This window comes from Zootoca vivipara, chromosome Z1 (genome assembly GCF_965207765.1).
Source record: "Zootoca vivipara chromosome Z1, rZooViv2.hap1.1, whole genome shotgun sequence".
In the NCBI taxonomy this organism is placed as follows: Eukaryota; Metazoa; Chordata; class Lepidosauria; order Squamata; family Lacertidae; genus Zootoca; species Zootoca vivipara.
The window spans coordinates 49,630,280-49,657,019 of NC_142583.1; the positions used below are offsets into that span (position 1 = coordinate 49,630,280).

Sequence of the window (26,740 nt, forward strand, 5' to 3'; positions counted from 1 at the left end):
CCATGTGGTGTTGTAAAAACACCATGTGGTATTGTAAATCCTATTGAATGCATTGTTAAGCCTCCCATTTTACATATCTGAATCCTTTTTTGTTCTCTTACTGAAGGCAGACAGAAGCCCTGTTCATACATCACGGTAAGCCATAGTTAATGGTTTACCATGAATGCACAGAGCACTGTGCCCTTCACTCCTGCCCTCTAACCAGCAGGAACAACCATTATACCCGCGATATGCTTCACTCCAAACTATGATTGGTAAGCCAAGAAGAAACTTTGGCTTAACAAAAGGTTTTATGGTGTGAAGCAAACCACAACCCTCAGTTTAGACACAACATGAAGCCAGTGATGGAGCTTTGTTCCTCTTCCAGGCGTTTTCTGCACACTCATGGTAAACGATCAACAAAGGCATGTGTAGCACCCAAGTATCCTCCGCTGTGTTACTGTGCACAGGGATCTGTGCATACACTGATCTTACTTCATTTAGCTTAAGAACTCTCAAGGCATATCATTCATAATCCCATTTTGCAGGTAAGACCAAAGGCAATTTATTCAACACTGTGAATTCCATGGGTTACACCCATAATTTTTTAATTTTTTTTTTTACAATCTGGGATAGAATTTTGATGATGTGAATCTCTTAAGTCATGTATTAAAATAGCTACAACCATTCATCAATATAATTACTTCTAATCATGCCCTCAGCATTTTTAGCAGAATAATAATAATAATAATAATAATAAGAAGAAGAAGAAGAAGAAGATGATAAAAATATTTTTGTACCCCCACCCATCTGCGTGGCTTGCCCCAGCCACTCTGGGTGGCTTCCAACACAATATACAAAAACACAACAGAACATCATACATTAAAAGCTTCCCAATACAGGGCTGCCTTCAGATATCTACAGAAGGTTGTATAATTATTTCTCTCTTGGACATCTGATGGGAGGGCGTTCAGCAGGTCAGGCACCATTACTGAGAAAGCCCTCTGCCTGGTTCCCTGTAACTTCACTTCTCACAATGAGGGAACTCTTTGGAGCTGGACCTCAGTGTCTGGCCTGAACAGTGGAGACAAAGACACTCTTTTGAGTATACAGCGCCAACACTTTGGGGAATTGTGCTCGGAAACGTACTGGGAACCAATGTAGTTCTTTTAGGACTGGTGTTATATGGTCCTATAATAAAAATACACCTTCAATGCCATGGGTTAACATATTCCTACCATTGCTTTTTATTTTAAAATATGACAACCAATACTTTTTGTACTACCTACTTAGTTATCTGAGTAGGTTAAAAGTGGACATCCCATGTAACAACATAAAATATTTGTTCTGTTTATAAATAGACATTCCATTGAGTTTTACAAATGGTCAGCTAAGATTTATGTGTTTCCATTCTTGCTTTTCTTTCACATGTAACATTTTACCTTCTCTGTTCTTTGTGTTAGTGGAGCATTAAATATCCTGTATTACTGATCAGCTAAACTTTCTATCTTATTTATATGCAGCTCTGCTCCTCTTACAGCTAGAGCTGGTAAAACCAAAGGGCAGGTTTTCACCGGAAGATATGTGACAGCTCCTTCTGCCAGTTTTAGTTATAATTAAATTTTACTGAATCTTAACTTTTAAATATTCAGTTTACTTCTATTATGAATAAAATACTTGATATATAAGTGTGGATCAGCATTTTAAATGCATCTAAGAACTGAAATAGTTTTGGGGGTTTATTCTAGGGTGCAATGTAATTAGCTTTTCTGTTGTGTTTAAGGCTATGTCGCCCTTGCCTGGTTCAAAACTACTCACGATATTAGAGAGAAAAACAAATCAGTCTTCTGCTTGAAAGGAGGTCTTCCACGCTCATATCCAGCACTCTGTGTATATCACTTTAGCACACACTTCCCGGAATACAAAATCATGCCCTTTTAATACTCCACATTCACATTCTGCCGAAAAACACAGCTGACATCTTTTCCTGCATTGACTTGAAATGATCAATGGTAAAGAGGCTCTGTAAGCTACAATATTTAAATTATGTTGAATATACATTTTGTTTTCTGGTTCAATTGAATCCCAGTTGTGTCCAGAGAACCAGCTTGCAGCATGCTGTAACACATTCGGGCCTAATTTAGGGCAATAAGGGTGTTTTCGAAACTGTAAAGCTAATAACCTTTAAACATTTTATGTCCGGCCTAAATATATAGACTTCTGGAGGCAACACGTATGACAAAATAAAACTGTGTATGCTGTCCGTGAAATACCAAATGCATTTCAGTCCAAGGATAAATACTGAACTCACTTTATCAATAGCAAGGCGGTACTCTGCTATACCAACAGCAGGAGTTCAAGATTTATATGGGCCTCTAGCTTAGTTGACTCCCAAGCTAAACTCAGACCTGGTGCAATTTATTAAATAGCATCACATCCAAAGATGGGAGGTGATGAACAGGTCATTGGAAATGTAGGCCTATTCTCTCTCATTTCCTGCATTAATTGCATATTGCTTGGTTTGAGCTTTTTTTAAAAAAAAAAAATACTAGTAACATAGCTGAAACCATACATGTCTATACAGCACCTCCAGGGGCATTTCATTATGAACGGCACTGGGAGAAGCTGCTATAGTACCTACTCAAATCTGTTGTCATTGTTGCCTTTGATTTTTTATAAATTCATACCTCCGTCAATCTTTATCTCCATATCTATATCTGTGTATAAGTATTCTATATAGGGAGATATAGATATGATTATCTGCTGTGAGAGGTCTAAGGCTTGTTTGTTTCTATTTTTCTGCATACCTACAGATAAACAACAAAACCAACGTGGTAACCAGCCCCAAAGAAAATATTCCTACCCCAACGCTGGTATACCTGGCTTTTTCCTTTTAACTTGCTTTTGAGTTCTGTTTCTGAGTTTTCTCTCCCTTTTTCCTCCCCTCTCCCCTCTTCCTTGCTTGCTTTCTGAAATTTTTGCGCTATTTTTTTCTCTCTCTCGGGAACTGGGGATTGCACTTTTTAATATATGCATATTATTTATGTGTGTGTATAAAGAGGCAGTTGATTGTGAAACAGTGTGTTTCTAATTAGCCAATGTGACATGGAAAATGGATGTGGTTGTGTAGTAGCTTTGGTAGCTGTAGTTGAATTTCATTGCATGCTGTGTCAGAAAGTGAATAGAATGTGCTTTTGTGTTGCCCTTAGCTCTTCGTCTGATGAGTGTTCCAGTATTTATAAATGAGGCTTAAACAAACTTTCTTCCTACTTTTCCCTCTCAACTATAATGTGAGTGTCAAAATCAAGGAGAGCTAACAAGATTATTGCTAGGCAACCACCAAGTAGACCTTATTCAGCTTCTCATTATTTACTCTTTCAAAAAAACAAAAAACACAGCAGGGCTTTGCAAGACTTCACTTACTGGGATCAAGAGGCATCTATTTCTAAAGCTGGTTATATACCACAGCTAATACAGGCACCCCCAAACTCGGCCCTCCAGATGTTTTGGGGCTACAACTCCCATCACCCCTAGCTAACAGGACCAGTGGTCATGGATGATGGGAGTTGCAGTCCCAAAACATCTGGAGGGCCGAGTTTGGGGCGCCTGCTTTAATACATAGGAGTCATTACTCCATAATAGGCTCTGTGGTGAATGTGTAGCTCATGAGTCATAACCTTGCTTAGGTTACTTATTCTGATTTCTCTAGGCCATGCAGCAAAATCTCAAAATTAATAACCTTTCCATTAACAATTAGCATATTGTCAGTGGCATCCAACCTACCATGTTTTGGTAAACCCTTTTGAAGAAAGGTCTTTCCTGTTTTAAAGTACTGGCACCTATGGTTTTGTGCATGACAGTCCCATTGAATATTCCCCATGGAACTTCCCACTACTAAGTATTCTGAAAAGTATCGGCTTTATAGAGTCTTCTACCAGGAATTGCCCAAATGTGTGCCTGTGTGTCACCAACCCTAGAGATACTCCTGCAGATGGCTGGAGGGATATTAGACTCTGAGATTACAGCATTTCCTACCGTGAGTGTTAATCTCTGTGAAATGAAAGGATCTGAAGGTAGCAATACTCTTTGGTGCTTAGGGTTTTATATATCTTTTCCTGAACCTGCTCATCCCATTTTGGCTCTTCTTTAACCTTTATAGGCTGCACCGTCGTTCTTTAGTAAATTGACCTAGTTGCAAAAATGGTAGTTGCATTTCTGCCTAGTTGAAACCGTGAGCTAATCTTTGGAGGTGGAAGGTTAAAAAAACTGGCCAGCAGTTTGATTTGGAAGACGTTGTGAGAATTGGTGCCTCTTTAGATCTCCTTCAAAGCCCTGCACATGTGTTAAATCATGAATAAGGTCTTTGCATGCTGCTACAGTAGATACGGTGGCCTTTCTTGCTGGCTTGCCAGTTTCATCCTCTGACAGTAGCTAACTTTGCCTTAGCTCTTGTCAGTGCTTAGCCCTTGTCATCTGGCTCTTCTCGTTCTCCTTCTCACACGTGAGAAATCTATTTACCGAGAACTGTTTTCTCTCTCTTATTTTATTCTCACTCAGGAGCCCCAAACTACCGTAATCCACAACCCAGATGGAAATAAGGTATTCAGAAAGAACCAATGCTGTCCTGCACTTTTCAGATTCCACATTCCATCCAGCCCCCCCCCAAAAAGAAAACACACACCCCACAGCGTGTGCATTATGTGGGCTTTAGCTAGGAAATTAGCTACCTGGTATTCAGTCTTCTAGTGAAGCCTGCAGAGAATTGCTTCTCTTGTAATGGAATCCTGCAGTGAGCCCATTTCTGCACTATTTCTAAGTTTCCTCACCTGTGCCAGAGGTGCTCTGGTAGAAGCTGTTCCACACTTTTGGTGTACATCTCTAGCTTCTAACCTGGAACTTAATGTTCTTGCAGAGAAAAAGAAGTTCCTCCTCAGATGCAGAGTGTGGTTCAGGCTTTTCATATGCAACACTTGACCGAAGTTCCAGAAAGGCACTTTTGGAGATTTGTCCCATCTGTTTTTGAGCATGCTCATTCATTGTTGTATAACCTTTTATTTTGGGAGGGGGCGTGTCGGGGTGCTTGTTGCAAATCATACACGTAAAAAAATGATAAATACACGTAAAAATGATAAATGCTCACACACACTTCACTGTGCTATCTTCCATGCATTCTTCTGCATCAGACTTTCTTACCTGATGCTCTCTGTATGCTGTGGACTGCAACTCTCATCCCAGCCAGAGTGACCGATGATCAGGGAGTGGAAGTTGTCATCCAAAACCTATGGAGGGCATCAGGTTGGGGAAGGTTGATCTATAAACAGGTTCAAGTTCCCCACCTCCCCCAAATATAAGCATTTCCTGTACACGAATAATAGTTCCAAGGATGAGGCTACTCTTGGCCAGGAAAGTGATAGTTGTAACTTGTGTCCTACTCAGATTTCACCTTCTTGGGGTGCCCTTGGAACCAAGTCTTTCTGTCCAGCTGGGGGGAAACATTGGGGCCAGGCCAAAAGCAAAAACTTTAAGACTGCAAGGGAACCAGTAGAAGGGGAAAGGGAACTTACTAGCCAATGGACCTGTAGCTCCCCCCCCCCCCGCTCTGTGCAATGCTTTTCTTCACTAAACTTCAGAAATTGTTCAGAACATCTTCCAGATGCTCACATCTGGGCTGGCAAGGATGTTCTCTGGATTCCATGAGTATGATTTTATTGCATTTTTGGTCGTTTGTTTTTTAATGTCTGCTGTTTATGATGGCTGTGTTTGTTGGATTGGATTGCATATCAATTTCCCCCCTTTCCTTGCATGGACATAAAAATGGGCTAAGCAACTGTTGAGCCATGGCTGGTGTGGTAGTGCTAGAACCCTGGAATTAGCAGCTTTCCTTTGCAGGAGAAAAGGAACCCATTTTCTATCCTTTTGTCACTGTTGGAGAGTTAAATTTGGGGGGGGGAGTGTTTGCCAACCAAATTTCTGGTGTAGCTTTCAGTGGTGGACATGTTGCCTATCCCTGGACTAGGTAATACTGTAATTGGTACCCCATAATTAACTAATCAAAGAAAACGCCACAGTATGCTCGGACATCACTATTATTTTCTGATTTATTTCATATAACAACTGACAGCTGCCCTGTGTTGTGTTTGTGGATAGTACTTGTAGCTCACACTACGGGCCTTTCTCAAGCATGTATCCCAATTTATTGTATTTATATCTCCAATTCATTCGCATATTTATTTTACAGTCTCTGGTATATATATAATATATATAAGGCGGATTGTGACGTTTGTTTTGCTACCACCTGCTCATGAACCACATTTTGTTGTTCATATTGTGTTGAAATATGCAGTTTACTGCCTACATTCGCTAACACTTGAATTTTCAGATTTCACTTGAATCAAAAAAACCAAACAAAAAACAAATGGGACAAAATGATCCATAGCTCTTTGGCATGACTACATCTACTTGTTCTGTACCATTATGGAAAATTGATAAAACTGTGTTCCCTTTCTGGGGTGTGGAAACGCCCCAAACTAAAATGAACTTCATCATGGAGGTGGATATCACTTGTTGGGGAAATCGCTGTTGAAACGTATCGTATATGGGGCGGGGGAGGGGATGTGGGGAGCCTTTTTAGCATGATGGGAGAAATGAACATGTCCATGGAGTTGGCTTGTGAGGTGGTGCATGGAATTTCATGTGGTTGCTGGCAGATTATGTAAACATTTTAAAGATTGTGTTAACATAACCTATAAAGCATGATACATCTGTGTTCATGCCTCTTGACTCTTGAGCATTCTTAACACCAGACAGAGCATGACGGTTTACTTTGAGTGGTTGGACAGATGTTGGGGTGGGGTGACGCTCGCTGATCTATTCGTTGGTGTGCATACATACATCATGTCTTTTAACCATCAACATTGCATTAAGCATTGAATTATTTTAAGAACATATAAAAGAACACTGTCAAGGTCTTTTGGGATTCATGTCTCCCAGGGTTTGTTTGTTTTATATACCAAGCCATAGAACAAACACCTGAAACCAGACTTTCAAATAAAGCTCACAGAAATTACTGGCCCGTAAAATTGTGCAGTATACTTGCCCACTCACGACAATTTTAATCATTTTTGTTCTGAGTAGAAATAAGAAACAGTTTTCTTGTCAACATGGAGGTGAATCTTACTTGTCTCAGGTGACCAGCTGCATTTATAAACCTGTGGCTTGATCCACTTTCAGCTTGGTCCTAATTCCATGAAGGAAGAGATTTGTCTCATGTTTTATATTGACTTCTTGTTTTGCTCTTTTCCTTGTATGAACTTGTTTTAAAGACTAAATTTATTGTCATCTTTGACAGTGTCCTTTTAAGCGTGTAGACATTATTATTATTATTATTATTATTATTATTATTATTATTTATTAATGCATAAAACTGACAGCCATCTGAGATGCTTGTCTTTTTGACAATATGGTGAGTTTAAAAAACAGCTGCCTGATGAACAAATAATTGTAAACCAGTAGGGAATAATATATCTGTCAAAACAAAACAAAAAAACATAGAGATATGAAATCGGACCACTTCTGTCTTTAAGCTTCCTTAATAACTTGCTTTCATCTTGAACAAATGTCTTTAAAAAACAAAACAGTGGCTGGGATCCAAAGAGCGACATTTATTTTTAATTTATTGCATTTCTATACTCCCCCCCCCCAAAAAAATATATTCTAAAGGTCATGTACAGAAGGGGGTCCCTGGAAGTTCTCCAGTCCAGACACTGACCAGACCCCAACCTGATTAGCTTCAGCAAGGTGGCCCCTATAACTATTGTGATGCTTTTGGGGATGACAAGTGAGGCCCTCGTTTTTTGTTTGATGTTTTGCTTTGAATAGGAAACTGCCACACCATACCTTCGGCTGCCTTTGGAACTCTCATCTGTGTGCTGCCACTGTTTGAGAAACAGAACCTCGAAACCCCTTGAATAACTGGACCTTCTGGTTCCATAGTTCTTTGGGTCCTGGCAATATTAATTTGAAACCACAGATTGGATTTATATGTCTTGCACAGAACGACATTCCTGCACTTCTTATTTGTAAAATGGCTGGTTCTGATGGTCAGCTTAATGTAATTCACCATCCTCTGTCTAAAAAGTATCAAAGGGTTTTAAGAAAACCAATCAGCCCATTTTTCATGGTTGTGCTTCCCTTACAGTCCCGTGAAGTTCAAAACAAGAAACTCGTTGCCTTTAAGCGTTCCTTTCCAAACTGGATTGTGACCGCTTCAAATTTGGCTTTAAGGGTAAAAGCCCATCACCCTCTGTGATTATTTGTTTGAGTCTCGCAGTCACGTGGTCTGCTTCTGGGGTTTGCATGAGATGTTTGATGACATTGTAAATATAAATAAGTAGTGGAGTAGTAGATCAGTCAGTTGATTTTTCTTATACTTCTCAACAGGAATCCACAGAGAGCTCCAACACAACCATTGAAGACGAAGATGTGAAAGGTATCTATCTAGCTGTACTTGTCTGGTGCATTTCTAGAATGTCTTTATAATATCAAAAAAATTGTGATCTTACTATTGTACTAGCTGCCAGTATCAGCATGGCCGTACACCGCTCAAGGTGTAGAAGGCGGGACACAAACAGGGTGACCAGGCTGAAAGTTGCTGAGAAAATTAATTTCATTACTTGTTTATTGCATTTATATCCTGCCTTTCCTGCAGTGGACTCAAGGCAACATGCATGGTTCTTCCTTTCACCCTCACTACAACCCCGTGAGGTAGGTTAGACTGGGAGACAGTGGAGGAACAAAGTTCACCGCAGTGACTTTTATAACCGAGTGAGGACTTTTATAGCTGAGTGAGGATTTGAACCTGGGTCTCCTTCGTCCTACTTCTAACCACTGCACCACACTGCCACCCCATATACTCTATGCCGTAGCTGTAGTCACTTTTGCTGCTGCTAACCTTAGCACTACCTGCTGGCCCTCAATTCACCCACTCCGTGGTATGGATTCCTGCAGAAATGTGGATAGTGCTACATTAAAGCAAAACAACAACTCACAACAACACCCCCACCGTTAAGAGTGCTTTTTTGTATCTTCAACAATATGTCCTGTTCTACATTTGCAGCTTCATGTGCTCATTTACCGCAGTTCCACCACAGAACTTCATATGGAAATTAAGGCTCTGGCCTGGTTCAAATGGTGATGCTCCTTTGGTGTGGGTTGGGGGCAGGCCTAAGATTTTTGTCTTCTTTCCTCACCCACCTATCCTGTCCTTAAGGCCACATGGATGCACTGGCAGACGAATGTGGTGGCGGGAGGAGCGGCACACCCCTGGTGCCCTGGGGGGGGGTGTCATCGTGCCCGCCCCCTGGAACGCTCGGCGCTTCACGCACCCCCAGGATGCTCAGCGCTCGCCATGCATGCCCCCGGGACGCACACCACGCCCCCGGATATATGCCGCTCCCGGTGCCGGAGCACGTAGCTCCGCCACTGCATGGATGTCATATTTAAGTAGATTGAGTGTTCATAGGTCTGAACAGCATAAGCAATACTATAGATAAAATATGGGTCCACACACATGGGTGAAGACCATGGGGACTCAGTTAAATGGAGAGTGAAACTGGTGAAATGGAAAATATTGAAGAACTGTAAGTTAATGTTGTATTTATCATTAAATAATGGGTTTGTTTTTTCACGCTTCTGTTTCAAACGTGTTTCTTCACTACTGTTTGTTCCAAGCAGCATTTTTATAAACACAGTCTGTTCAGATGCCAGTATTTTTGTTTCCTGGCCAGATTTATGTTTTCCTTTTACATTTCCCTCCTTTCTCCTATTACTGTAACATACTCTCGTATTTCCTTAGGCCGCCTTCCCCAAACTGGTGCCCTCTAGATATTTTGTACTACAACTCCCATCAGTCTTCACTTTGCTTGCTAGGGCTGATGGAATTTGTAGTCCAATGCATCTGAAGAGCGACAGCTTGGGGGAGGCAGTTACCACTTTGATTGCCATGATTTCTCTGCATGATTTTCCCCTGAAAAGGTTTTTTTTTTTTTGAGGCCACAATCAATGTGTAAAATGCACATTGGTAGGTTCCGTGGCTGGGGAAAAAAGTTTTTTGCGGGGGGCGTCATGTGAAATCACGGCAATCAAAATGGCTGCCATGCTCTCACAATAAAAAATGGGAATGTGGTGTCTTGGACCTTGGCTTCAAAGTGTTGGAGGGTGTGGCATGACATGAAAGGCCATCCTTCCCATTATCCATTTACAGTCTCCAAGGTTGTTTTGCCTGGTGTGGGGGAGGAATATCTTAAAAGTTCAGAGAACGGAATAATCATGAAGCTGAAGGTCACAGATAGTTTGAGCTTCAGTGCAAGATTGTTCATGGAGCACTGGTTTGACAGTCAGTAAATGGGCAGATTAAATTGTAAATAATAGGTATTTTTATACATCTTTGCTAAAGCTTTTTGGAAAACTATGCAACATTGTAAAGTTAAAAGATACTGGAAGTATTAGAAATGAAATGAAAAAGCATTGTTTTATAATGTGAAAATAGTTTCTTTGGGTACTATAACCCAAATGGTTTTGTTTTGCAAAGGGGTGGTTTCCCCCCCAGTTAATGGTGCTTGTATCTTTTATAAGGCTTTTAAACATGTTACAGTAAGAATCTGATGCAATGGAATTAACAATTATGTGCAAGGAATAAATTTATTAGAGAATAAAATATAAGGTATTGTGGATACTGCAGATTTAAAGATGAAATTTAAATAAATAGAAGTAATGTTGGAAGTCTTAGGCGTTTGGGGTTTGTATTTTTTTTTAGGAAGAGCAAATATATTTGTAAATACCATTTATAGTGCATGCTGTAGAATCCTTTGTCTTCCTATAGCAGTTTCTTCCAAATACGATTGTGTCTTCCATTATTTATTTATTCATATGGTGCCCTTTGTATAATGGATTCCAGGGCAGAGAATAGCATAAACTACTAATATATACACACTAAAACCATATTGGGAACAATTTGTGACAGTAGCCAGAGACGGGGAGGAAATTTGAATCGGTTCACATTTAAAAGTGAACCTCCCTAATTCACAGTTTCCAAAATAATACAAGAATCAAAACACAGCATACCTTTGAAAGTCACACTTTTCTGATTTTGCAGTAATGTGTACAAAAGTGCATATACTGTCTGCAGAAAAATGTCTATTTCAGCAGGTGTTTTTCAGTTGAATGCCCCCTTTGCCCCTTAGAAATCTTCGAAGGATTGAGAAGGTGATGCAGGAAGTTACAGAGGGTAGGGGAGATGAGCAGAAAATGTGGTGATATCCTTGTAGTAGTAGTAGTAGTAGTAGTAGTAGTAGTAATTTATTTATACCCCGCCCATCTGGCTGGGTTTCCCCAGCCACTCTGGGCGGCTTCCAGCAAAATATTAAATTACAATAGTCTATTAAACATTAAAAGCTTCCCTAAACAGGGCTCCCAGTTCCCTTGTTGAATGTAAGGATCTGACCACTGAAACCTGTTTAGTCCCTTTCCAGTATCTTAAGATTTTGCCAGACCAGAAGACTGGGATTCTTGGGAAACCAAAGTCTGCACTAAGCGTAAGAAGAACCCTGCTGGATCAGGCTAAAAGATCATCCAGTCCAGCATACAATTGGCCAACCCACAGTGCATATGGGAAGCTCGTAAACAGGACCTGAGCGCAACACCACTCTCTCTACTTGTGAATCTCACCAACTGGTATTGAGATGCATACTGTCTCCGACAGTGGAAGCAGAGCATAATCATCATGGCTAATAGCCATTGATAACTTTATCCATGAATCCGCTTGTTATCTAACTTGGTGCAGCGTACGAAGTTCCACGCTTGTGTGGCGATCCTGAAGATACTAAGAACATCCTTGAAAATAAGGATTAGAATAATGGCCAAACATTAGCGTTCATCAACCTCACAGTCTAGGTTTGTCTTAGTGAAGTCTATAGGACTACTCCATGGGTTTGTGAATCACATTTATCAGCCTAGCAGGTACCTTATGAATGCAAGCCGTATTCCATATTTAATGTTGTTTTTACTGATCTGCATTAATTGTAGCTCGACCAGAATGGTCCGAACAAACTGACATAGGTGCACTGGCTACTCTCTCGAGGTAATTTTTATTTATCTGGGTAAATAGTGCATATTACCATAGGAAAGTAAGGATATATTCCTTCTGTGCTGGCATCTGAACAGAGACCCATAGTGGTGAATGGTATCCCTTTCAGTTTTTGGGTCAACCTGATTTTTCTGTAAAGAGTTCTTGTTGGTTTTGCCATGCTCAAAGATGTTCACTTGTTGCGTGTGATTGAATTACCATTTTTGTTTTAGCCTTTTCTTTTCTTTTCTCTCCCCCCCCCTCACATTTTCATGCCCCACATACAGCTCTCAGAAAGGAGGGTGACATGGAGGTGTCATGTTCTACTCACCATCTCTCTTCTCCCATTGCTTCTTCATCTTACCTGTCACCATCTTTGTTGTGTCCCAGCGGCCGCTCCTGCTGCCTGTGGCTCCTGAGGATTCTGATCATACTCTACCTGCTCATCTTTGTTTGTTCATATGTTGTGTTTCTTTCCATCAATTCGCCGGCAAAGTCCAAGAAAATTACAAATTCACAGAGTCACTTGCATGAATCTGGGCCCTCTCAGTCCACTCCTTCCTCTCTTTTATGTAAGTTGAGAGGTGCAGACAGTTCACTTCATTCACTCTGTCTCCGCTCCCAGTTGTAGAAATATAACGTTGAGACTTGGCCTGAAACTTGCAGTGGGCTGCAATTTAATGTCTGGATAACAATGTCTGTTTAACACTGGCGGATGGTCTCCCTTCCTTTGATGAAACTAAGCCCATTTGTGACTCATCTGTGAGGAAGAATGCCTATTAAAGAAATCATTTTGCCTTCAAAGTTGGATGAATTTGAATTTCATCACATTCACTGGGAGAAAAAGAAAGGAAACTCTTGTGTTTTATAGACACATCAGTAGCGGGTTTAGGAATGTTTGTGTTGCTGATGTGAAACCAGTGATCTTGTCTTCTCTTTATATTCAGTAGGCTCTTGGTGCATTTGTTGAATATTTTAAAACACTGGGGAGTGTGTGTGTGTTGAACAATGGAAAAGAAATGTTTAAATAACATAATTAATAAAATGTAGCACAGGTCAAGTCATGCCCCTCCAGGATGTTCTCCCGGACAAGACCCATAAAATGAATGGTAGCAGCACTACCAAGCCCTATTATTCATTTAGTAGTACATTTATACCCCAACTTTTCACAACGCGGGTGGTGCTGTGGGTTAAACCACAGAACCTAGGGCTTGCCGATCAGAAGGTTGGCAGTTCGAATCCCCGTGACGGGGTGAGCTCCCGTTGCTCGGTCCCAGCTCCTGCCAACCTAGCAGTTCGAAAGCACCTCAAACTGCAAGTAGATAAATAGGTACTGCTCCGGCAGGAAGGTAAACGGCGTTTCCGTGTGCTGCTCTGGTTCGCCAGAAGCGGCTTTGTCATGCTGGCCACATGACCTGGAAGCTGTACGCCGGCTCCCTCGGCCAATAACGTGAGATGAGCGCCGCAACCCCAGAGTCGGTCATGACTGGACCTAATGGTCAGGGGTCCCTTTACCTTTACCCCAAAAAACTTAAGGTGCTGCACTTGGTTCTTTCCCTTCCCATTTTATCCTCAAAATAATCCTGTTATCGTGCTTCCATTCATCTGCACCACACTTGGCCCAGGCAAATATCTTGGTAGATGTGCCATAGGTCAGAGATTATAGTCCAATGCAGCATATTCTCCAGTGCGAGTGCGCACACACACACAAATACACCCCTGTTTTGGTGGGGATGCTGCACAGATTTCATGTGCTGCACAGATGGGGTGCATTTTTATTTATTGCAGTTATTTACACCCCACCCTTCAAGGTACAAATCCGTTTGCGGTGGCTTACAAATAACGCTGACACGCTAGTAAAATCATAATAAATAAATAAAAACCAAAGACATGAGTTAGCTATACAGGAGCTCCAGTGTATCTGAGGCAAAGGTTGCATTGCTTTTTAAAGTTTCTATATGAAGAAAATATTAGATCGGGAAAGGGCATAATGTTTAATTTATGGGTAAACGCAGTAGAAAATGTTGTGCTTATTGCTTCATAATCATAAGCAGAAATTACTTACAGGACAAGTAAATATAAGCAAGGCAAAGTTATATAGATACATTATAGGAAGGGAATGGATTCCTGTGTGTTTTGTTCTTTACGAGCCTTACTCTGACTTGGTATATTTCTGCTTGGCAGTAGAATATCTACTGCAAAGAATGATGATTCAGACTTGTATAAGGAAAATGAGAACTGCTGCCATGTAACTGCATTAGGATGGAGTGCTGCAAAACAGAATCATAATGGCATGTGGCTGTCCTGTAGAAATAAAACATTCAATTATTGTGATGGAGCCAGATGGCAGCTATTGGCATTCACGGGTGTTAAGTATAAATAGAGCATGTTGTTAGGGGAATTCATGAGATCCGTAAACACCCCTTACCCATTCTGGGTATAATTTACCAGAATGCTCTCTCCTGTGCAAACCCCACCGAAATGATTAGCAACATAAGTTCCATTTGTTTTTGTTTTTATGGGGTTTGCATATGATAGGCCTCAGAGTTAGCCATTACCAGTATAAAATATGAGTTGGTATATGAAAGTTTTATGTATCTATTTAGCTATCTATCTGAATGCATACATAGATACGAACACATATTGCATCTTAAGCAGAATAATTTAGCAGAGGTATAAATGCCCCTGTTTGCACAGTGTGCTTGAAAATTCTCCTGTGCACCCAGTCCAAGAGCATCAAGATCTCTGGTGCTCTTGTCCAGCCCCCATTAATTTCATCCGGCCTGTCGTGCTATTTCAGAATGGCATACCATTTGTGATTCTAAAAGCTCTGCTTCTATTGCACCTTTAAAGCCTTTCCTGAGATTCTATGGTTACTTTTTCCAGTCACATTTTTTAAAAAATAAAAGCCAACAACATTCACTCCTTTTTTGTAGACATTTAATAGACAAAGGCAACGAGAGAAGCAGGCATTCCTATACAAAGTACTGTACTACTTTAAAAGGCACCCATGGGGCAAACTACTGAATAAGAATGAGGAATTTGTGGTCTTCTAGGCTTTGCCGGACTCCAACAACTTCCGTCTTCCCTGGCTGGGTGCTGATGGAGTTGGAGTCCAATAGCATTGGCGGGGTGTGTGTGTGTGTGTGTGTGTGTGGTGTGGTGTCGCAGCATTGTTTAAAGAAAGTAGAACTTTTTCCTGTATAGTGTTAATACGATGTGTTGTAAATCAAATAAACAGCAGCAACCTCATAAAGCTCAGCTGCTGGAGATTGAGTGTTGCCCATAATCTTCTTTTAAGAGAGCTGCTATTCAGAGTTTGCCAACATTTAGCTGCAAAATGTTGTATTGGTAAACTTGGGCTGCCATTTTGATATACTAACCAGCATAGCAATGTTTCTTCACTGCAAACGAATAGATTACGAGGCCTACAGTTTTGTCCATGTTTTCTTACGGGTAAATCCCAGGCATAGAATCAGGCAGCGTGCCATTGCATACCCAGTGGAAGAGGCCTGTTGCCTTTTTAGTATCTGTGAGCCTTCCAAAGGCATTCAACCCAGATGCTGAAGAAGTAAGTGGATGTTACCAGAATGCTACACTAGATGGATATTAAACTGATGCCGCCATGCTCTTTTTATGTTCTATGGGAACTTTCAGACGTGTAGAATTTATTGTGGCATAGGCATTTGTAAACCAATTGGTTCTAGTGCATGAAAACATATGCTACAGCAAATATGATTGTCTTTAAAGTCCCAAAAGACTCGCCTTGTATGTGTCTATTGCTGTAATGGAATAACATGGCTCCCGCCTGTTTTATTTCTGGCATGTCTTTTCATAGGGTAGCTTTGCCAGATGCACGAGTAGTTAATAAGATGCCACAGGACTTGGTGTCCTTGTTCAGTCCAAACAAAACAGAAACAAAGAGATGCATCCCTTGAACACCTAGGCTTTTTATTGGCTAATTATTAGGTAAACACAGATGACTGGGAATGATCTTTGGATGAACGGAGCATTGTGCCAATATAGTGTCAATGCACTTCTCAAAAGATTGATGCTTTCCTGTCTGTTTCTGAAGCACTGTTCAGCCCAGAAGCAGAAGCCACAAGGACACAAGCTTTACTCCCTACCCCATTCTGTCTAAAAGTTGAAATTCATTGGCATCATGCCATGGGAGAATGGTGCTGTAAGAGGCATCTGCTTTATGCAAAACAGTTTCATAATCTTATCCTGCTCTAAATGATCTGATTGGTCCAAAGGAGGGCAGCACTCCTGGATAATTAAGCAGAAGAGGGAATTTTTGCTGGTACAGCTTCTCACAGAATGGGGGGAGGAAATCCCTTGCTACACAGGGAAGATACATGAGTACTGTCCTCCTCCTTTTGATTTGACCAACCTAAGCCACTGCTGTCCATTTGGTGAGTCAGGACCTAATTTTGGGTTGTGCAGTTCTAAATAAATTAAGAAGACTTCCCCAATCCATGTCTGGGTGAAAGAAAGGTCTTGTGTTTGGAACCAGACTTCAGCAAATTCAAAACCTCCATTCAAAGTTTTTAAACAGAGGTTGGATAGCCATCTGTCAATGATTATTTAGCTGTGATTTCTGCATTGCAATGGGTTGGACTAGATAACACTTGGGATTCCTTCCAACTTTACAATTCTATGCAACAACAACAACAATAATAGTAATAATAATAATATAATTATTTATTATTTACACCCCTCACATCTGTCTACTTCCTAAGTAGCATGTTATGAATATTAGTGCCACAACTGAGCAAAAAATAGCAAGCTTCTGTGTTGAAAAGCTATGAATTTAGAATGTAAACCAGCCTTCCAGCAATTTTCAAACTGCCCAGAAATGTAGTGTTGTTACTTAGCGTGTGTGTGTGTGTTTTTTTTCAGCCTGTTGCTAACTGAAACATCTTTGCTGAGCTCAATTCACATAATAACCACAACAAAAATAAATAAAAATAAATTAAATAAATTAAAATTTTATTATTTGTACCCTGCCCATCTGACTGGGTTGCCCCAGCCACTCTGGGCAGCTTTCCTTAATGCAAAGCTTCTCATTCTTAAAGTGCTGAGAAGCAAATATTAATGTTTCTGTTTTTGATTGGATAGGTATTGCGGCCCTTTTCTTTTTTAGATGGTGCTGTTGCTTCTGGAAAAAAAGGCGAGGTGACTCTAGATAGTGACAAATGTTAACTCCTGTCTCCAAAACCTTCATAAGGAAACCTTGGATTCTGAGGGAGAATGAAAGAGCCCCCCAGGAAAGTAGGTCTATGTCTTGCTTATCTGGAGGTGGTTGTGGGTGTGTCTTGTTTATCAGACATAGGGAGAAGTAAACCCACTAACACGAATTTATCAAATTTAGAGATACATTGTCGCACCTGCCTGTCCCCTGCCCCGCAAGCTCAATCTGAAAATTGATTGGAATGAGCAAGTGTTCAAGTTTAGCACTTTAAAAGAAAATAGAAGGGGTTTTCAAAAGTTTGTTTTAAACACTTGTTTAAAGCTTTCCCCAAGCTTCAACCCCCATCTTCTTCTGCTCTCCTGCCTCCCTACCCCTGCCTTCATGTATTCCCCATGAATGAATTGGGAAGGGTGGCCGAGGGGAGGCCTGTGTGATTTTAAACCACGTTCTAAATCAGCCTGTGCTCAGCTTTTCTTGGTAACCACTCCCTCCATCACCTGAACGAAAAGATGGGTGCAATCCGACAGGGACAGTGTCAGTGCCAGGAACCCCTCTCTTTTATCACCTGTTTCATATTTTATCAGTACTGTCCTCTGGTTCTCATTTGAGGATGGGTTGTATCTCAGGGACAGAGTACATGCTTTGCGTGCAGAAGAAGCTCAAGTTTTACCTTTGGCATCTCCAGATAGGACCAGAAAAGACTTATACCCAGAATGCCTAGTAAATTATACCCAGAATGCCTAGTACCTTGGGGAGCCAGATGAGCCAGGGGCCCAACTAGTTCCTAAGTGATGGTAATTGCCGCCACCATGTACAGTAGCTGATACCCAGTGCAGAAGTTAGCTTCCTCTTCCTTTTGTTAAGGGGCCTGGCATCCTGGTATGGGCAAGTTGGGAGGTATACATATCCATTAGTGTGTTTGGATAGCCGATAGTCCATATGCTGACACTCCTGTTTCTCATTTTTCTATTCATTAGGGCATGAGACATTTGCGCTTTCGCTAGGTATGCAGAGAGAGTCTTGGGAGAATCTTTTCTTCTTAGGAAATTGAAGAGAGAATCAGCTGCTTAAGACTTCTGCCAGATCATTAGTGAGTGAATCACAGTGAATCACTTGGAGCAGCAGACACTGGAAAGTAATATCACTGTACAGATGACAGCTTAAGTGTTTAGGTTCGCCATAAAGTCATTCAAAACATATTAAATAAATGTCTCTGGCTTTTTCTTTGAACAAAAACAACAACAACCCTACTCTTCAGTAGAGACTTAAATAATTTTCATATGAATGATATGTATTATTCAATAAGAACTTGAATCATTACCTGTTCCCCTAAGTAAGTTTTAGCCAGATCCAGTTTTCCTTTGCTTGAAAAGGTTCCTATCTAAGACTTTGGGGGAGGTAGATGGACTATTGGTCTGACTGGTTCCTAAGTGATGGTGATTGCCACCACCTTCTGGTTTCAGGGGAAAAAACCAGAAATTGTTTTTCTAGAGCAGAGGGACTATCCGTACCATACATTTAAAACAGTCTTATACCACTTTAAGAGTCATGGCCTTTCCTGAAGGAATCATGGGGAACATGGTTTTTTAAGGGGGCTGAGAGACCCCCTCACAGCAATACAGATCCCAGCACCCTTAGCAAACTAGTTTTCCAGGATTCTGCTGGGGGGGGGGAGAGAGATGTCTGCTAAAGGGGCATGAGTGCTTTAAATGTGTGGTGTGGATATGATCATATGGCACAGCGGTCTTCGTTGTAGAGGGTGATACAGTAGATTCTAAACTTCTTTGGAGTCACTATATGAGCACAGGAATAAATCACTGCAGCAAGAAGCTGTATTAAATGCCCTTTCCACCCTCAACCTCCTTGCATACATGCATGTAGAGGGTTGTTGTTTTTTGTAGAGGCTCGGGTCAAGATGCAATACTTGCCCCTGGCCTATGCCCTCCTCAACCCTTTGGAGGACTTATTGCAACACACAAGCATTCCTGACATCATAAGCATATAAAGTGAAATGGGAGAATTATGCTAAAATAAAGTAATAATATTTGGAATTTATATTCAATTCCAAAGACTTAAATTTTTTCTTTAAGCCTTGATGAGTTTCAGATTAAGCTCGGTGATCACCCAGCTGCTCAACTCTGAGCACATAAACAGTGCAATTGGTCTGTTTGCAGAGTTTGCCAACACTCTCCATCTTCCATCCCATGATAGTTACCTTCAAATGTGTATGAGCTGGTCACTCCTTCTTGCCAGTAGGGATTCCCAACTCTGGTTCATAAGAGCAGCCCCAAATTTGTTGCATGTGTACAACCCTGAACCCAGTGTGCACACCAATTAAGTCAGAGTACATTGATTAATCTCCATGCCTTTGAAAAACTTTAGACTGTCTGAGGCTTGATTGTGAAGGTTGACGTCAAATCTGTAATTCCAAGGGCCAATCCAAAACATGCATGGTGCATGTCTTTGATTCAGTAGATGCTGTGATGAACTAAGTTTGGGTTGGATCCAGTGTTGTTGCTCCATACATAGAAGTTCCTTCCGTTCATGGAAAGAAAGTTGTATTCACAGAAAGACCACTTGCATGGCCACAGCTCCTCTTCTCCAAGAATGGGTATGAACAGAGAAACATCCAGCCCTGATCAATGGTATAAGCACCAACTTAAGGCAAACAGATTCCATGCTATCTCATATTAAAGAGGTAGGGAACCTGTGGCACTCTGGTTATTTCTGAGCTACAACTTCCATTCTCCCTGACCTTTGGCCATGCTGGCTGAGGCTGCTGGGATTTGAAATCCAATAACATTTGGAGGGCCACAGGTTGCCCACTCCTGCCTTAGTATTTATGTGTGAACTAGCCTTCAGCTGACTTTGCTGTTGTCATCCTACAAAAGAAGCAACTCTTTGTAATACCTGGCCTTGGGTATCCTTTATGCTGCAGAACTTCAGAATCCAAGCATCATTTCTCCTCTTACATTATTTCTCATCTTGTGCATTCCTTGGAGGTTTTTAAGCAGAGATTGGATGGCCATCTGTCATGGATGCTTTAGTTGTGATTCCTGCATTGCAGGGAGTTGGCCTAGATGACCCTCAGGGGCCCTTCCAACTATGTTTCTATGTTGCTTGCCAGTAATGTTGGAATGAGATTGCAGCTCTGCAAGTAGTAAATATATCATTGGTGAGACCCTAAGTGTGCGCAACAGGCTTCAGGATTGTGGAAGGTATCTGTGTGTGTGTGTACAGGGCTGATTAAATAAAACACAGTATGCACCTAATGTAAATTGGCATGTAATGGGAAAAGAAGCCAGATTCACAAAAGTATGGGACCTAACTGCATGTCAAGCTGTAGCTGTGCTAGAAAAGCTTATGGGAACCAAACAGAATGTGACTGAACAAGGGAATGCTGTAGCTTAGAAAGCCAGTGCCATTAACAGGTGGTAGTTTCAAAAGCAATTGGATCCACGATGGAGGTGCTACAGCATGACTACAATCAGGGTTGTTGTGTTCGGTCTGGAGCTTTGAAGTGAAAAGGAGAAAGAAACTAAAAGAGTACTGCAAGAATGAGAAAAGATATCACATGTAGAAGGAACATTATGCCCTTAAATTGGACTGCCAACAAGCCAGGCATTGAAAACTGGGTCTCTCTCGATCATCTTTTTTTTAAAGTTTTCTCAGGTCATTTGCTGCTGAAGGCCTTTCTCAAGCTCCTGTTGTCCTGCCTTTTAAAAAAAATCCCTTTCCTTCTGGTCTTATTTCCTACTAAAAATATTACACCCCATGTATAAACCTGTAGCTGCATTCAGCACGAGCGATGAAGCATTTCTGTTATTTGTATTTGTTGCTCCCAAGTTTTGCTTGCTCTCATCATGCTTGCGGGTCAGCTTTCCAATGACTCAGGCAAGGGCAAGAAAGTGAAGTTTCTCATATAACTGAGCGCTGTGCTGCTTGTAGCAGAAGCAATCATTTTAGAGCCAGAAGACTCCCGTGCCTTTATTGAGTAGGAAAGAAATTCACCTTCTTGATGGTTTGCACCTATTCAACTGGAACGGACAGCATAGTGTAACTTCATGGATATATGCTCTGAGCTGCAGTTGGTATTTCATGTGCAGACCCTTGCCAAATGTGTGAGAAAGCTAATCCTGCCAAGCCCCTATTGTGCTAATGAAATGTACACGCACACACAGAAACGCGTGTTTGTGGGGGGGAGGGTGAGTAGCGCTGGAAGAAATGATGCTAGATGTGATAGAAACATACAGCCACAGCTGTATGTGCAGCACCAATAAGGCTTCCTTAATCTCATTTCCTGGGGTTGTAGGATTGCGCAGGTACATTGCTTTCAGGTCAGTTGTCACAAACGAAATTAAGTTGAGAGATACTCATTCACGGTGTTCCTATTGAAAAGTAATCTCCTAACCTCTGGCTTCCTGGAGTTTCTGTATTGTGAACAAGGAGTACTGCAGACTAAATGTGAGTTGCCCCTTCTGTGAAGCGCACTTGCTACTTTTGAATGCAACAGAAGTAAGGCTTAGGGAATGATATCAACAGGTGCCATACTGTTGCTCATTGGAAAATGCATACTAAAAATACCTAAAGAGCAGAGCAAACCTATATAGCCCACCCAGGTGGCACATATCTCTGTCATGCAAGTACAATTCACACCATATCAGTTCAGGAAAACTTATTCTGGATCACTTGCCATCATTGTGACAAGAAGCGATTGGCACGTGAGCAGCCTGCAGTGAGTGGGGGAGGTCTGGAACAGGCCTGCTGGCCAAATCCTATTCCCCACCCAGGATTAGGGCATAACTACTTTTTGGAAGCACAGCTGAGTAACAAGCAGATATAATGAACCCAAGGAAGGAACAGAGGAAGAAAGCAATTGGACCTCAAAGGAAACGGAGGTTTATCAAAGTCACCTTGGAAAGGACGTTTTGATGGGTACTGGCTGTATTTTGATGGCCATGTTTCCATAGCCGGTCCACCATTTTATGGGCATCTCAATAGTTTACAGATATTTTCTGGTGATTTGGTTACAGGAAATGTGCACATCCCACCTTTGAAGTTACATAAACTGGAGGGTAGAGCTAGAAGGCATGCATGAGAGAATCAAACTCAAGTGGCATAGTCTGCTAGATTCTGCAAAGGATTCTTCCCTTTACAATTTTCTCTGACAGCTTTATAGATTACAAAAATCCTTTCCAGATAGATCTCTGGCATATGCTTTATATCTCTACAAACAAACAAAAAATGTACCAAGTTCTAACAGCCACTTAACTCTTCTTGCTGTAATGTTGAGAGGGAGGAGAGGAGAAGAGGCATCGGTGAATGAATGGCAATCACATTGATCGGGCAGAAATCTCAATGGCTTCAACTCTATAATACCCTGAGAGTCTTTTGTTCTGCTGGTTTCCATTGCACTGTGCAAATACCTCTGAATGCACCATCTTATTCATGTTTCTGTCTTGTCTTCAGCTCGTAAGCAGGAGATTATCAAGGTTACTGAGCAGCTGATTGAAGCTATCAATAATGGGGATTTTGAAGCCTACACGTAAGTTGCATTTATTTTATTTTTCTTGAGATGGGGTACAAATGCCGAAGGCTGTATCCAGTGTCTAGTTTGCACAATTGTGAGAACAAAGAATTCCGTAAATGTTCCTAGACAGTAAAATAATCCAAATTCACTTCATAGACATGGATAATAAAACATACAAGGCTAGGTGTTCTGTCTTCACTGTGGGAAGTCACATGCGCAACTGGTTGGCCACTTTGAGAAGAGCGTGGGACTAGATAGCCCTTTGACCTAACTAATCTAGCAGGGCTCTTCTCATGTTTTTATGAAGCAAGTGTGTGACTTCTTGTATACACTTGAGGCTTTGCCCATTCTGGCTGATTAAACCTAGCCAGAGGAAGCTAGGTTGAGTGGGTAAGAAGAATAATGAATGTCTCCTAAGAGGAATGCATTGTCCCATCCTTAATATGACTCTTGTGAGACAGTCTTAACTAGTTGGCCTCACTATGTTGACTACCAACAAGTCTTGCATTTCCCATTCTTGAACAGGATTTTCAAGTGTGTAGTAGCATCTCTGCTTCATGGGTTCTTGAGATAGATTATATAGAACCATTTGATTGGTATTCAGGTCTAGTTTTGGGACTGGGGCAGCTTTGCTCACCTTGGTAGACAGTGTTTTCTAGGAGCTAGACAAGGGGGAGTATGTCCCTGTTGGTTCTGCTGGACCATTGGTGATTATCTTTCTAAACCACCTGGTGCGATAAGTTTAGGAGAAACTATTTGGCGACGGTTCCAGCCCTCCTTTGAGGCTTGGCTCCAGAAAATAGTAAGAACATTAGAAGACCCTAATCTAGTGATCAGGCGGATGTCATGTCTGGTATGGCATCCTGTTCCCACAGTGCCCAACCTGATGCAAGCAGGAACTGAGTACAAGAACACATTTCCATCCTGCAGTTTCCAGCAGCCGGTATTCAGGAACATATTGCCTATGGTAGCGGTGACAGAGCATAGCTACCATGGCTAGAAGTCACTGTTAGCCTTTTCTTCCATGAATGTATGGAATGCTCTTTTAAAGCAATATGTCAGTGGCCACCATTGCCTCCTGCAGGAGCGAATTCCAGTTTAACTGTACGTTGTTATGAAATGTGCAACCTCAGCCACGCTTCTCCAAGCTGCAACGTTGATGGAATTCTTGCAAACTGATTGGGTTGCAGGCCACCAGCAGCAGTGTTAAGCTGCCTGGTCAGGATATCTGAATCCAACCATGGCTAAATCTTCACCATCAGTGAAAATTCAAAATGTATCTTGCTCATGTATATTGCTCATTTAACTCTGCAGCATCTTAGGGCAGGCATCCCCAAACTTCGGCCCTCCAGATGTTTTGGACTACAGTTCCCATCATCCCTGACCACTGGTCCTGTTAGCTAGGGATCATGGGAGTTGTAGGCCAAAACATCTGGAGGGCCGCAGTTTGGGGATGCCTGATCTAGGGCATATAGAACTAAGCATATTTTACACCTTCATGTGGTTTGTTGGCTCCATTGAATCTGGAAGATGACAATCCTCCAGTTGGTTGATCTTTAAACTGAATGGCTCTTGAAATGAGTGTTCTCTCCTCCCTGCCCTGTAGGAAGATATGTGATCCAGGCCTCACCTCATTTGAACCTGAAGCTTTGGGAAATCTTGTAGAGGGAATGGACTTCCACCGGTTTTACTTTGAAAATGGTATGTTAATAGTAATTCAGATAATTTGAGGTCTTGTGTATCTGGGAGATGTTAAGTACCAGTTGTTGGAAATACTGTACTCGTTTGCCTTTCAGCTTTGAATCTAAAATTTCTTTTTAGACATTTGAATCACCTGCTCTTTTTTAACTGGAGATGCTTGGGATTGAACCCTGGGACCTTTTACATGCAAGTGAACCATGGAACACCCCCCCCCTCCAGGTTGTACGATAGGGCTGGCTGTTTAGAAGTACATGAGAGTGTGTTATAGGGAGGGAAGAGGTGTTCAGTGACCTTCCATGTTCCAGAATTCATATATTTATTTTTCAGGAACAACCCCCTTATTCACATGAAGTGAGCATGATATGAGTTGTTAGGAAAGTGGCCTCATAACTGTAGGTTTTGCTCCTGACCTAGTAAATCCATTTGTTCCAGTGTCTGAAATTAGGCACTTCTTTGTGCATCAGGAGCCTACAATGCTGCTCTCTCTTGGTATGTGGGCTTTTTTTCACCACACTATATATCTGAAAAGGCCTCCCTGTTTCCGGTTATAAAGAAGTACAATGGTACCTCGACTTACGAAGACGATCTGTTCCGCGGCCGTCTTCGTAAGTCGAAGTCTTCGGTTGTTGAAGTACTGCTTCTGCACATGCGCCGACTGCGTGCGCTGCTTTGCGCAGGTGCAGAACGCACGTGCGGCGAAAAGACTTCCGGGGTTGTCGACTTCAGAAGTCGAAACCTTCGGAAGTCGAATCGTTCGGATGTTGAGGTACCACTAACTGATAGCAAATTGCCTGTGTCCCCCACCACAACAAAGAACTGACACTGCTATAGTGCATTATAGGAAGTGAATGGGATTTGAACAGTTTCTTCCTGTAGACATAAACATGCAAAGTGCCACCATGCTCTGCAGGTTATGTGGCCACCAAGTGGCAGCCACACCAAATGCAGCATGACCTCAGTTTAGTGTTCTGCCTGATTCCCTAAAACCATAGCTTTTTAAACATGCATCATTTCATGACACAGTTATTCAGTGAATAACTAAGCAAACCCCTTCCCAGCCCCGGGAGGAGTGCAGGGAGCGACACACCTACACACTGCAGCCGACACACAAACGCGCTCATACCAATGACAAACTTAGTTGGTCTCTAATAGTCTAATGTGCTACTGGAAGGAGTTTTGTATTTTATTTTGTGTTGTGACACACAGTTTGGAAAGCTCTTCCCTAAACAATTAACAGGCCCAGTTTCATGACTTGAATTTGGTTTGTTCAAGGAAGCCATAACTAAAATTATCTGCAGTTTGCCAGGTTTGAAAAATGTGACATGTTAAGGTTTAGCAAAAACAGAAACGAACAATTCCATGCTACTCAGCAGCAGAGGAATTAAGAGGGAGAAGCATGCAAGCCAGCCAGAGGCTAGGTTTGTTCCCACCACAATAAGCCATGGTTTACTGTGTGTGTTGTGGCATCCAAATGCAGCCACTGAAGAAACATATGTGATTAAATTGTTTCATGGAATTCTTTCTATGCCAAAAAGTCACATGAAGAGGATGTGGAAGTAACCTGTGGCAACAGCATGGTATTGCAAATGAACAGAGACTTAGGCCCTTATGTTAAATAAATGTTCTTAATGATTGTATTTGTTGCTGTCTTTAAAAATATCAGTTACTATTGTCCCTCCTAAGTAGAATGTGAGGTGTTGCATGTATCTCGAAGAGCAACCATTTGTAAAACATTAATAGCTTGATTGGTATCTGTACCAGAGAGAGAGAGAGAGAGAGAGAGAGAGAGAGAGAGAGAGAGGAGAGAGGAGAGAGGAGAGAGGAGAGAGGAGAGAGGAGAGAGGAGGAGAGAGAGAGTTAAGTCTGTTTGCTCAGTGAGTGTTGATTTTTTGTTTACTTCTTTGCTGGAAAAAGCAAGGAAGACCTATTTATTAGACAATAACTCCTGGAGAAACCCCCTCATGGTGCCTGCTAAAATCTCATTTGAAATAACTCTGATAAATTTCTTTAGCAAATCTCACTGCCTCTTTAGCAGCAGCTCACTTTACAAGACCGATCTATTGTTACAGTGTTCGAAACACATCAGTGTCCCATAGGGGCTGATTGTCCGTACACTGCTGAGGAATATAAATCCTCTTTTTAAGGTTCAGTGCCTGAGCCACATAAAAGGAACAGAAGCTTCATTTTTACTCAGGAAGGCACATGTTTCCTTGCT

General features: G+C 41.5%; 1 protein-coding gene across 7 annotated transcripts in view; it reads left to right on the plus strand.

The window, feature by feature from the left end:
* CAMK2D (calcium/calmodulin dependent protein kinase II delta) overlaps nucleotides 1-26,740 on the plus strand; it is a 145,810-nt gene that overhangs the window by 112,941 nt on the left and 6,129 nt on the right. For 4 of the 7 annotated variants that reach the window (XM_088660423.1, XM_088660425.1, XM_088660424.1 and 1 more), the window contains 5 exons: nucleotides 2,793-2,852; nucleotides 4,537-4,578; nucleotides 8,419-8,467; nucleotides 22,764-22,839; nucleotides 24,431-24,525. In XM_088660423.1, the coding sequence (XP_088516549.1) occupies nucleotides 2,793-2,852; nucleotides 4,537-4,578; nucleotides 8,419-8,467; nucleotides 22,764-22,839; nucleotides 24,431-24,525 (322 nt within the window). The remainder of the gene's footprint in view (nucleotides 1-2,792; nucleotides 2,853-4,536; nucleotides 4,579-8,418; nucleotides 8,468-22,763; nucleotides 22,840-24,430; nucleotides 24,526-26,740) is intronic. The other 3 variants (XM_035113116.3, XM_060278554.2, XM_035113119.3) reach the window with 1 other exon arrangement.